Raw genomic sequence first — 13,645 nt, 5'->3', positions numbered from 1 at the left:
TCCGTAGAATAACCTTCATCTGTTCACTCCAACAATACTGATACAAGCCAAAGTTCATGACTATTTTTAAATTAGAAATTAACTGTTTTATTTTATTCACGGTGTATTTCTGTAGTTTCTTTTCCTTGTTTAAAGACATGGTCTCCTTCTGAAAATCCAATATCCCATTTATTGTCTTCCTTTTCTCTCAATTTGATACAGCGTGCAAAACTGTCTCATTAAATCATGAAGAAATGACTTCAAAAGTTAAAATTCAATGAAAAAGAAAACAATAAATGAACTAGTATAATTTTTTTTCCTGTAGTTACGAACCACAGATCTGTTTCTGTCTGTTATAGTAAGAGATTCATACACCACTGTGGTGCAGGACTTTGATAGCGGGGGAGGCCGTGCATATGTGGGGGCAGGGATACCCTCTATACCTTCCACTCAATTTTGTCGCAAATCTAAAACTGCTCTAGAAAATAAGGTTTATTAAGAAAGGAAGAAATGAATAAATAAATAAATAAACAAAAAAATAAAAAAACTTTAATCTCCTTAGTCAATTTTTTTATTTTGTTAATTTGTTTAAAAGTAGAGATTATTAAGTAAAGGTGGTTATGTAACTATGATATAACATAATATAAATATAAATTATATAAATAAAGGATTCTTAATAGAGTACTTAGCTCAATAAATTTTGAACCTCATCTAAATTCAAAAGGCAGAGACATTCTACTCCTAGATTTCATAGATCTTTAATATATATATTTCATCATTCATCAAGGATTTTCTGAGCAAAGCTGTGTGCAGTGCAAAAGGAATAGGAACGAGTACGTGTTTCCAAGTGATTGCTTAGGAAAAAAAACAAGCACCCGCTTTTCTAGGAAACTAAATATTCTCTAAATCAGTCAGAAACAGTTAACTTCCAGACATTCAGTATCGGTTTCTAAATGCCTTGGAGAACACTAAACATTCCCGTTCTCTCTCAAGCAGAAAACATTTCATGACTCTGACTAGAGACGTCTTATTAGTCACCTTGAGAAACAGTGAAAGGCACACACAGGAAAAGAAAAATTTGACTGTGCAAGTGAGGAGATTCGCCTTCCTCCAAAGTTATCTGAAAAACCTTTGAGTTTTACAAGAGATGAATCACTAAAACATTGCTCCCAAAGATATGTTGCTTTCTGAGTCACAAATAAATCTGAATTTCTCTCCTACCATAAGGAAAATAAAAATATAGGATATCGTACATTTACGTTACACACAATTGAATTTGGTGATATATCAATAAAGATTTATATATAGAAAAAGTTTTTTTCTTTTTCTACCAATACACTGTAGTTCTAATCTCAGCATCAATAAGCAAATGAACTATCCTTGGGGAACAGGACAAGTGCGATATTTTGAAAACTTCAACCAATAGATAGTCTCGATTCTGAGTCACTACGAGTGCCTCCATTTCCTCATCTTTGAAACAAGTAGGTATTAGTTAAAGTTAGATGATTTCTACTATTCTTTTCAGTTTCAGCATCATCTTGGTGAGAAGGCTGGACAACTATGTCTTATTTTTTCTGCCCCAGTTCTACCCCAAATTGGAATTCAACTAATACATGGCACTGGACCTAGATAAAATCAGGAACACAGTGGAGTCCATGGATTTTTCTCTAGTGTCTTTTCAAAAATCCAGGCTGTGAGGAACTGGGATTACTCAGAATAATGCATGATGAGTGAAGTGCATTCCCAGAAGCGATTGTGTCTCAAAGTATATTTGCTTAGAGTTATTAGTGTGCTCTATTGCTTTCAAAAACTGCAATTTTAGAAAGAAGAAAAATCCTCATTTCCATTTTTGCAATATTTTTACTGGTTATTTCATAGCAATTATTTATGTGTTGACATTAATTATTATAAAGTGCCCTGAGATTTGACTCTGCTGTGTAATCATATGCTATTTATACAATGAATTTCTACTATTTCATCATTTGAAAATGAGTGCCTTGCCAGCATATTTGATTCTCATTTTACTCTATGAATTGCAGGAAGACTGCACTTCGTGGGTTAAAGGAGGTTTATTTTCAGAGCTCATCACACAGCTACATGTCATGTCACAAGCCAGTTTGTTTCACACAGGTGTCCTAAAGCTGCTGCCTGAACTGGCTAAAAAGGCTCATCTGAAATGAGAGCTTTTCTCCACTGGAGCAGTTGCTATTGTGCTTAAGAGTTTTCACTACCTTAAATGTCAGCCAGTTCTGAAAAGCATTTCTATTACTGCATGTTAAATATAAAAAGTATGAATTGTCTAGAGAAAACCTGTACCTTGTCCATTGTCCTAGGTATCAAGCAAACTTGTCATTTTGAACAAAATGAAAACAGTCCCTTATGACTTACTGATACATTTTGTCTCAAGGATGAGATGCCCCCATTCCCACCTAGCACGTTAGATTAGGCACTTCTCACTGTGTGTGGTACTGAGGATTGATTTCACTAAAGAACTGGTCCATCAGTATCTTGCCACCATTACTCCCTCAAGGTCAAGCACCTTATTGTGGTGTTTCCAGTGGGAATCATGGTGGCCAGGTGAAAACCAGAGGCTGGAAGTCTGCGCATACAGAGAAATTTGACTTAGAGAACAATGCCTTTTAAGAGAAAGAGAATGGGAGTGGCCTGGAAAAAAAAAATTGGTGATGTCATCAGAATTCACATGAAGCTTGAGGTTTTTAAAAAATTAAATTTCAGAAGGCTAAAAAAGTACCTGTAAATTTTATTAAACCTTTGATCACAATAATACTTAACATAGCTCTTTCTTTTCAAAAATGTAGAAGAAATAGAAAAGGAAAATATGATGGAAGCAATAAAGAAAGATTCATGAAATATATTATTTCTTTAATGGCTAAAGCAGTTTTAAAAATATGTTGTGAATTAATTGCAACCCATGTTCAATAAAGAGAGAGAGTTACTTAAGGCAGTTTTCTGAGGAAAATTGCAAAATTTCTTTCCCTAGAGAGGTAATTTTAATATGATGATATGAACTCTTTAATAAAAACCAGCCCATTGGTAACAAAGAAGGACCTACATGTAGATTCCTACAGCTGCTTCTCTCTGACCTGAAGCAAAAAGATATTTTATTTTTATTTGGACGATCAACTATTGGTCATTTTCTCCTTTCGATTGAATATGAGTCCAGAGTAAAAACTGCATAATTTTCTTTGTCTCTAAAACTGTATTTTCAACCATCTAGTTACTCATTATTGATTATAAGCACACACATCTTCCTATCCTCCCCCATCTCTTTTGCCCTTATCTGAGAACCAGCATCACCAAGAATGTGCTTTCAGAGGGGACAAGAGAGGGGGCAGGAGGGAGGTAGATCAGGTAAAAGGGGTCAGCTATGTGATTATATTAAAAAATTAAAAATAAAAATAAAAAATTATAGCATCCCAAAAAAAAAAAAAAAAAAAAAAAAAAAGAACATGCCTTACTGTTTTCCTTGGAGGTCTATACTTATCCTTGAAATTTTGCTTGCTTGTGCCCTCTCCATCTTTGATAGGGCTTCCAGCTTAAAGATAAGGCACTTCTGTTCAAACCCCTTTTGCCCCCAGAGTTCTGCCCGGTTTGCTGTCTTGTCTGCATTTTTCTTGTTTGAAGAACTGTTTTATCAAGCCTGTGCCTGTTTTCTGGCTCTGGTTGCTACGTTGTTACACCTTGTCCCCAGCCAACCCTTTATCTCCCCATCTCCATCGTTGAATGGGGTGAGCCTGAAAGCTGCTCACTGACCCAGAGGACCTCTAACCCTTTCTGAATATAGAAAAATGACTTTTAATATCAAATATCCTGTGAAGGCACATTTCACTTTTGCATATCTTTAATATTATGTCTTGATCTTTGGTATCTTTAATCTCTACTCCCTTCGGCGTTATCAGATTTTCCTTCTATTTCCTCTGCCCTTCGCTGACCTCACTGAGCCTCTCAGAGAATTGTCTCAGAATTATCTCACAAATTAATTATCTTGAAATATTTCCTTGTTAAAAATTATCTTTCAAAAGATATTATCTCCTATCGCTGTATTCAACTTACCCAAAATAACTTTCTTAAGAAATAAATCATCAAAAATATTCTTGTTTCATAAACATTGGTATCTACTACACAGCCCTTTTTGTTTGCAGTTTAACTTGGACCTATTGACTTTGAATTTGAATGAGTAAAGTCAAGTCACAGCGTCCTTAGCATAAGAAAACCTTGCTAATATTTAAGGCCACTCAACTGTGTTTTATGGAGAAAAGGTGTGTTTCCGTACAAAAAACTGTCCAAATACCCAAATGCTTTCACAGATGACTATGTGAAAACTCTTCAACGATAGTAATCTGACTGAAAATTACAAGGTTTGCTGTAAAAGAGGAAAATTGCAATTCCGAATTCAGGTGACTTGTTCCAGCAGAGTCATCTTTCATATAACTTTTTAGCTGGACGTGCTTCTGTTTTGTTAGGGAAGATAATGATAGCGGCATTATTTGTATCATTTTATTAGCAATGCCTTTAACACCCGGCAACTCTGATTTGTTTGACAGTTGGCATGGCATGTTTAAATCTCAGAAAAATTGGCATATAGGCTGGTAAATAATAACGCAGCTGTAGCCGGGTGTGGTACATTGAATTTCACTGACACTGCTACTTATGAAGGGAGAAATAACTCTTTTTTCTTGCTTCATCACGTATGATTACAGGGCCCAGACAATTCAGGCAATATAGTGAGTGCCATATGTATTTTAGTATTCTTCCCTAAAAACAGATCCTTATTCTGCTGGATCTATTTCTACTGTTTAAAGGGGCAATGCGATCATATCCCATAAGTATATGAAAAAAGAGGAATGAGGATGCTCGTTACTGGACGAAGAGATTGGCCAGATCCTAGCATAGCTCTTTGAACTGATCCAGGGGAACTTCAGCTCACATAGAGGAAGTAAGCTTTGTCCTGGAATAAATGAATGGCTTTTCTTGTCTCCATTGCAGCAGTGAATGAAGGCCCAACCACCCAACAACCACCCATGTTGCCCACAACACAACCTGAGCATTCCAGCAGTGAGGAGGCACCAAGCAGAACCATCCCCACAGCCTGTGTTCGACCAACTCATCCACTCCGCAGCTTTGCTAACCCTTTGCTACCTCCACCAATGAGTGCAATAGAACCGAAAGTCCCTTACACACCGCTTTTGTCTCAGCCAGGTAAGATGCCCATTTGTTCTCATTTCAAATAGGCCTCATCACTGGTGTCTATACCCAAGTGCATGAGGATTCCTGAGAAGGTCGGATGCAATGTATCTTTTCAACACTGGTGCTCATGTCTGTTACTGATATTTGTATGTAGCTCTTAGGTGTCCATCTTACAAACAGCTGGTGGATTACAGGTGCCCTTCATTACTTTGGAAAGTTGTTTATGAATCTTGAATACCAAACAAGTGCTTTCAAGATATGCTGTAGGTATGCCCACTAAGGAATGCTGGGAAAGTTTCTGATTTTCAGTCAGCCTTGAGTACTAAGATTTAAGGGTAGACTCCAAAGGTCTATAAACCCCTTTTTAGAGAAATGCATGTAATCTCGTAATTCTGCTTTGTTCCTTCAATAGTCATCTTCCAGGGGTTCTTATTTCAGAGTTCCAAGGCCAGAAAGGAGTGTCAGAACCAGTGTAGAGTCCAACTTTCTAACGTTAGAAATAAAGAACCCAAAACTTAGATAGATAGGAAGTAACATCTATATGATGTCTAAGAATATCAAATGGCAGAGGTGAGAATTAGAGTCTCCAGTCCCTAACGAGGGGTTCATTTTATTACCTCAGCTGGTATCCAGTGGGACTGAATGAGAGCTCCCTTTTGTTTCTGTTAGGGATTTGGGAAAGAGTAGGGAGCAGGAGAGGGAGAATAAAGAAGAAAAAGAGGAGCAAAAGGATGGGGGGATGAAATAGATGAGGGGGAGCAGGTGGAGGGTTAGAATCAGATAGATAGGATGAAAGATAGGTCAATAGATAAGTAGATATATAGAGTTAAAGAACGATGTAGTGCTTCAAATTATTTGGAATATTAGAATAATTCATAACTACCCTAGTATATGAGGCATAAGACAGTAAAGTTCATTGATTCTAAGTAAGTATAAGGGGCTCCCTTGACAGACACAGGCATCTGGACCAGTCTGCCATTGTGCAAAGGCATTTGGTGAGCTTCTGTTACTCAGAGCCATACCCTCAGCAATTTTAGTCACTGCATTAGTACATAAACCTCATGATGACTGCAAAACCTAGGAAAAATAAGATTGCAATGATGAGTGTTATCTTTATATTAATATTAAGAATGTATCTTGTTCCTGGAATCACATTAATTGATTTGTGTGCATCGCCTCTGGTGTTCTCATCATTTATGTGGTATGTAGGATGAATGCTCAGCTACCAGGCCCTGCGAGATGGGGTGAGACACAGGAGGGATACAGGATCCCTCGGTTTGAGATGCACACTGCACATCTGGCTTGGTATTCAGGATAGATGGCAGATTAATTGCAGCTGCTAATAATAGCTAACCCTTATTGAACATGTGCTATGTGACTGGAATGCTTCTAAAGACTTGTAATATTGCATTTGCTCCTCAAAACAACTTTGTGAAGTAGCTACTTTCTTAATCCTATTTTATGGATAAGGAAATTGTGACACAGAGGATTTAAGTAGCATATTTACGTCTTTATAAGTGGTGCATCTTTTGTCCCACTCTGATTGCAGAAAGTATGTGTTCTGAAAGTTTAGGAACTCATTCATACCTCTTATATCTAATTTGCTTAACAACAAAAAGAAAGAGTATTTTTAAAAAACTACAAAATTAAATTATTCTAAAACATAAAAAGAAAAAAATGGGCAAAATCTGAAATAATTCTGAGATGAGAAATATTTCCTGATGAACCTTTTTTTTAATTTGAGTTAGTATACAAAATCATTTGTTTTTTAGTTTCAAATGCACGATATAGTGATTTGACACTTTTATACCTTATAATGTGTTCACCCCACTAATTCCAGTAATCATCCGTCACCATGCAAACTTATCGTAATATTATAGACTATTTTCTGCTTCTTCACTCACATTTTAATGAAGAAAGGTAAGATATTTAGCTATCTTATGCTAAAGAACGATAATTTTAAAACATAAAAAAACTAAAGTGCTATAGTGCATTACACTGTTAACTATTCTCTCTACTTGCAAGTAAAGTTTTTTGTTTGTTTGTTTTTTGTTTTAGTAACTGTTTTACAGAGGGAAACAAGCTAAAAATGATACTCTGAAATCAATTTTAAATGAACATTTTACTGTGGTAGTAATGTTTGATTTAGAACACAAGATTTGGAAAAACTCAATGATAACAATGTGACCCAAAAGAACTCTAATTTTAGAAAGAACATCTTAACAATAGATAGAAAAAAAGAGCACTGGCATTGTAATTTACTAGTTATTATTTTCTTCTAGTTACAAAAATACTGAAGTTGCCTTTTAAAAAATCTGACACAATGTAGCATAAATCAGTATATTATGTCTTTAAAAGATTAGGAATAGAGTCCTTCTTCTATCTCTATACCTATTCTCTCAAATAACAAGCATATCTGAAGAACCATTCTCTGATCTCGTATCATGTGGGCAAGATCTCATTTTCTCTTATTCTCATTGTACATGTATCTGCCTTCTTTTGTTTTACTATCATTCTTTTTTTCATTTGAACTATTTCTTATATATTTTCTAATATCTGGGGCTTGAGTTTTGGGGTTGATTTTTCTTAGTTTCCCTTTAAATACCCCTCCCCCACTTACCTTGAGGCACACTCCACCATCACTTTGGAATTATTCAATGCCTTTTCCTTTCCTGTTTCTCCTTCATTGTCTCCCTGTGATTCCTGTTCATTTCATAATGTCTTACCTCATGATTTTCAAATAAGTTCTTCCTGCATTGCTCCTGACACATGGTAAATAGTATGCTTTTAAGAAAGGGCTGATGTTTACTTATTCTAATAGAAAAAGAAAATTAGCAGACTGACAAATGTATTAGCTGTGACATTAACTACATGCTTCTCAGCCTAAAAGATGAAATACTTAGAGCTTTCAACAAATCTTAATTCTAAGAAAATCATTACTTTAGTCAAACTGATTGATGAAGTAAAGTCATTCTCTTGTCGGCGTTAAAAAAAAAAATAGCTCAAATAATTTTTCTCTGGATTTCACAGTAAAGGTCTGCGTAATTACTAACAAATTTATCTTTACTTATCACGAAGTAATTACTTTAGAATATGGTAATATGAGGCATTGCTATAGTTTTTTAAAGATTATGCCACATGAGAAGCTCCTTCTGCTTTGAAACCATCGAAATTAAGATCAATGAGGAAGCTCTTTCCATGTTCAGATTCCCATGTGTGGTTTTTCATGGGCGTTATTGATCTGTGCCTCAGTTTGCCTTCCAACAAGACATGTGGAGCTACGATTTCAGCGTTTTTTTATGATATATAGACAACACATATTATGCAGTAATGATCTCCATGGGGTGGCAGAGGATTTTGCAGTATTTCTATAGTAAGTGGTAATTAGAAAGTCACCCCATTGTCATCACGACTGAAATTCTACCTACCTGAAAACACAGATTCATCCCTTCATTTCTTTTTTTTCTTCCACCTGCTGAGTTAAAAATTCAGCTTACTAGACTCTAGGGTATTTTATGGTGTTTCTTAGGATTTTATCATCGCCTCATGATAAAGTGGTTCCGTTTCCTAATGCTTCATCGAGAGACGTGAATAACTGTGCCATCTTAACACATTTCAGGGAGGCTGCAGTTCCTGCACTTTGCAAATCACAGATGTGGACATGGAAGCGATTCGGCTTCATCCCCTTTCAGGTTAAATAGAAAATGTTTGATAGTGTTAGGCTTATGGCACTATAGATCTGACATAAATTCCACAAAGGACCAAGATAGGGTGTGTTTTTGTTTTTTTTTTTCCCCTTCACTAGTGAAAATTCCTTTTAGCTGTGAAATGATCAGCTGCACTTTAAATGAACCTGGTTTAGGAGACCATTTGTCTTCTGGGGCTATAATTCTAAAGGGAGAGAAAATGTGACCTCTTAAATAGTGACTTTTATATCGGCGCACTGTTTCCAACATGAGCCCCTGGAGTTCCTGCATCTTTGTAAGGATGCATAAGTGCTATATTGCCCTTCATTTACACATTGCATTTCTATACATCTTTATTTATAAAAGCAAAAACCCAGAGCAGTCTCATCTTTTCAATCATCCATGGATCAATATGTCAGTGGACATGACAAGACCACAACTCACTTCGTTGTACTGCAAAATTGAGTTTGATTTTCCCTCTGCAAATTGTGGCATGTGCTTCAATTTGTCTGAGGACAGAGGACAAGAAGTGGGTGGTGGTGGCTGACAGTGGGCAGAAAAGGCATTTGATTTATATTTTATGGCTGGTTGGGAAATCATATGTTCCTGCTATAACCTTATTTTTTTGACAGGCCTCATTTCAGTAAATATGCTATCACACAAAACCGCCAATACAATAAATTCTATAATACATTAATACAATTGCTTTTCCTGAGCCACTTGTAGGCCATCGTTGGGGGTGTCCATCAAGGAAACCACATAAGTTTCCTTTATGCTGAAATCAGTCATCGGAAGAGGTCATGAGAGATCAGACATTCTTTAGCAGGTGAAACAAGAGGTCACTTTTCAGGCCAGACAGACCAAATAAATCACTGGCACAGCTAAATAGGAGAGATGTGGTGATTTGACATTACTGGAGCTGATACGAACAATCAATTCTAGAGTGACAAATTAGACTACTCCTGTTAAATTTCATCTTATATGTAACCTCATCTGCATATTGCTGTATATTGGTTTTGTTTTGGTTTTGGTTTTTGGTAGCTCCTTGAAATTGTCCTGTCCTCATTCCTAAATGATATATTTTTTCTAGATAGAATTGGATTTTCTTTGGTCTAGTCATCCTAAAGTATCCTTTGATAAAAAGTAATTAAGTCAAATTTGCCTTATAGATTATCAATATTTGTGACTCTGGTACCTACCTAGTATTTTTTTTAAAGATAATATAATTTTATTTTTTTATTTTTTATTTTTTTATTTTTTAATTCAATATGATGACACTGGTTAACAAAATCCAATAAGTTACTGCCCATAGTTAGATTTCTTTCTGTCACCACACATTTGATCCTTTTACCCCATCTACCTGTCCCCTCCCCTCCACCGTCTAGTAACCACTAGTCTATTGTCCATGTCCATGAATCTCTGTTGTTTGTTGCTTTTAGATTTATATCCTACATATAAGTGATATCATGTGGTTTTCAACTTTTCCTGTCTGGCTTATTTCGCTTAGTGTGATTATCTCGAGATCCATCCATGTTGTCGCAAATGGCAGCATTTCATCTCCTCTTATAGCTGAGTAATATTCCATTGTATATATGTACCACAGCTTCTTTATCCAGTCATTTATTGTAGGACACTTAGGTTGCTTCCATGTCCTGGCCACCGTGAATAATGCTGCTATGAACGTCGGGGTGCATATATCTTTTGAGATATATGTTTTCAAGTCTTTGGGGTAAATACCCAGTAGAGAGATTGCTGAATGATATGCTACCTAGTATTTTAATAAATTATTATGTCCTCTGATATGGCGTTCAGTGTATAAATGAGAAAGAGCTCTGCTAATTATCTCAACAAGAGGAAAACAATTTCTAGAGGATTCTTTATGGGGAAGCCATGCGACTGTTGCCTCGTTTATAGATGACAAAGTTGAGACTTGAAAAGTTTAAGCAACTTGCCCAAGGCCAACAGTTGAGCGAATGGCCAAGTTTAAAGAATTCAAAGAAATATAACATTGAATAGAAAGAATTTTTTTAAGCTTTTTTATGATATGAACAGTTATTCTTGGATTTACTTCTGTTTTCTCTATAAGAGGTCTTCTTGGATAATCTTAATTATTAAATATCCCTCAGTAGGGATTGTTTTATGGCAGGTAGGTTGATTTAGTTTAGTATTTGAGTAAATGTTTTACTCCTTTATGTAGGTTGGATGGAGTAAATACATTATAGCAAGAGTAGTGACTAGCCAGGAGGTCTGAAATAGCTCCTATCTATCCTAGACCCACCTGACCAACCTGCCAATAGCCCTTAACAGGAAGGCAAGAACCAAGGAGCTGATACTTGCTGCTTTCAGCACCATGCACCTCAGATAATCAGAGCTTTGGTATCCAATAGTAAAAATAAAGATGAGCAGAAGGAAGTGTAAACTGGAGATAAAAGTTAAGGCACATGAGAATACTGTCAGATTGTGCTTTAGAGAATGTGAGGGCCAATGAGAGTGAAAAAGGAATGGCTGGTATTTTTTATAATTGCCAAAAAACTTTTGAGAAGAGGGAGTGAATGACCACAAATGAGTCAAAATTTGAGTCCTTGAGATAAAACTTTTGCCTAATTAAAAAATAAGAGAAAATATTGCCCCAGAAGATGTTAGATTATATATATAATTGAGGTTAATTGTCAACTTAGCATACAAGTAAACATGAAGGTTAAAATTTTGAGTTGCTATCTAGATAATCATAATTTTTTTAAAAAAATTCTGTTTTCACAACTTTGAATCTTAGCAGACTACATAATTTAAAACATATCATTTTATACTAAGGAGTGGGTGGCCTTGTGAATGACAGAGAAGGGTGAAAGAGTGAGCAATAAGTTGTTTTTATAGCAGAAAACATTTCTTTCCTATTTTCTAAGAACCTGATAGGTCACATGCTTAACTATTGCTGTATAGATTTTGTTATTTATGAACTATCATGGAGATCAAAGTGCTTTTTTAAAAACCAGCTGAGGTGAAATTAATAAAGTTAATGCTTTAATTTTTTCACCTTTTATAGTTTATTTAGGTCATTTCCAAGTGAATTCATGCCTACCTGAGAAGTAACTATAATCACTATTATCGATGCAGAGATAGATAGAGCGATGATTGAATAACTTGTAACTGTTCCAGAATCATGTGTCATTATTTTGGAGACCTTTTTGCAAACCTTACACATAATGGACACTCAATAAATATTTGTCGAATTGGTCAGAACAGAATAATAAAGGTAAGAGCCAAAACTTGAATTCAGGTCTTCAGTTTCAAGTTTAGTGATGATTATAGATGAAGCAAGTCAACTTGAGAGCCAGCAAAAGGATTACATATTGATGATAAAGGCAGATAAGATTAAATTATTTCCAAATGCACCACGATTTGACCATAAAATGCTAAGCGTTCAAAACTATGAATAACACCTTATGCTAAAGCTGAATTAAATTGCATAGAATGGAAAAACAATATGAAACTGCCATCCCTGGAAATTCTATTTAATAACTTAACTTTATGAAAATAAGCAGACATGCAGTGACATTCATAGTGCAGTGGAGAAGAATGACATTTACTTTGTTCATAAAAAGAGGGAGTGTGGCTCAGGGAAGGAGAGTCCTGTGGACTGTCTCTTCTTTTTGCCAGTTATGGCATTGACTTTCCTCCCCTCCATTCCACTTATTCTCATCTGTGAAATTAGTCTTTCCTCTTTAAGTGGCATGAAACATATGAAATTCTAACCGTCTTAACTATTGCAGAAATAGGGTGGATATTTTCTCTGTACTTTTCCTTTGCTTTAGGAAATAGTATGAGTAAGAGGAAGATTTTCATTTTAATAAACATTCTAAGCAATTGACAGAATTCTCTATAGTTTATCAGTTAGTGTGAGGTTCCAATTGCTTTCTTTGGGATCAGGGAGACATTTTGAAACAAACATAAAGTGTTCACATAAACCTATGTTAATGGACTATTGAAAATGTGTTATGAAAAATCTAACACACTGAAAACAAATAAAAAAACTCTTTGATATTAATATGAAGTAAAAATTTAGCCATGAGCAAACTATTTCTAAAGATATGACCTGTAATTTCTAAAAGGATGCACATTTAAAGCTCCCACTTCTGAATGTTTATAACTTTTATCTTACTGGCAAAGACTTAACGAAGAATTTAAGTGCCATATTAAACATCTTGTGTGTTTCACAGTGTTGACTTTCATCGTAGGCTTGCAAGATTGATGTTCTTATTGGCAGAATGTATTTACCAGAATGTCGAGGTTCTCAGAAGAGAATGCCTTTATTTTTTGTGGTAAAAGGGACTTCAATAGGCTTTTTTTTTTTTTTTTGGTGAAAAACAATGATAAGTAAGCCCAATTGATTTCCAAATAAGAGACATATTATGACATAATTGCACATAGAGGCTTATAGGAATAATGGAACTTTCAGTGACTGCTCTTTTCATATCTACTCCAAATTGCCTTCTTAAATTTTGTTCACCTTTCCCATTATCTTATCCAGTTGCTTGCATTTTCCACTTCCATGGTCACCTGAGTCATGATTTTTAATGGACTCTTCATATATTAAACTACAAGAATGTGTTAGTGTAGTATACCTTCTAAGTATGAAATTGATTTAAAATCATAGTTATTTGTTTGTTTATTTGCTTTTTGGCTACTCTCTGGAGTGGCACCTTGGTTAATTAATAGAAACAGGCTACCTGTGCACACAAATCTGAGCTGATGCCTACCACAGTTCATAACTA

General features: G+C 35.4%; 1 protein-coding gene across 1 annotated transcript in view; it reads left to right on the top strand.

Annotated features, from left to right (window-relative positions):
* DCC (DCC netrin 1 receptor) overlaps positions 1-13,645 on the top strand; it is a 983,855-nt gene that overhangs the window by 950,767 nt on the left and 19,443 nt on the right. Inside the window, exon 27 of the mRNA XM_039841340.1 lies at positions 4,987-5,199. Coding sequence (XP_039697274.1) covers positions 4,987-5,199 — 213 coding nt within the window. The remainder of the gene's footprint in view (positions 1-4,986; positions 5,200-13,645) is intronic.

This window comes from Pteropus medius, unplaced genomic scaffold, assembly GCF_902729225.1.
Source record: "Pteropus medius unplaced genomic scaffold, Ma_sr-lr_union100, whole genome shotgun sequence".
NCBI classification, from domain to species: Eukaryota; Metazoa; Chordata; class Mammalia; order Chiroptera; family Pteropodidae; genus Pteropus; species Pteropus medius.
The sequence above is the reverse complement of the archived record's forward strand: the minus strand, read 5'-3'. Positions and strand labels throughout refer to the sequence as shown.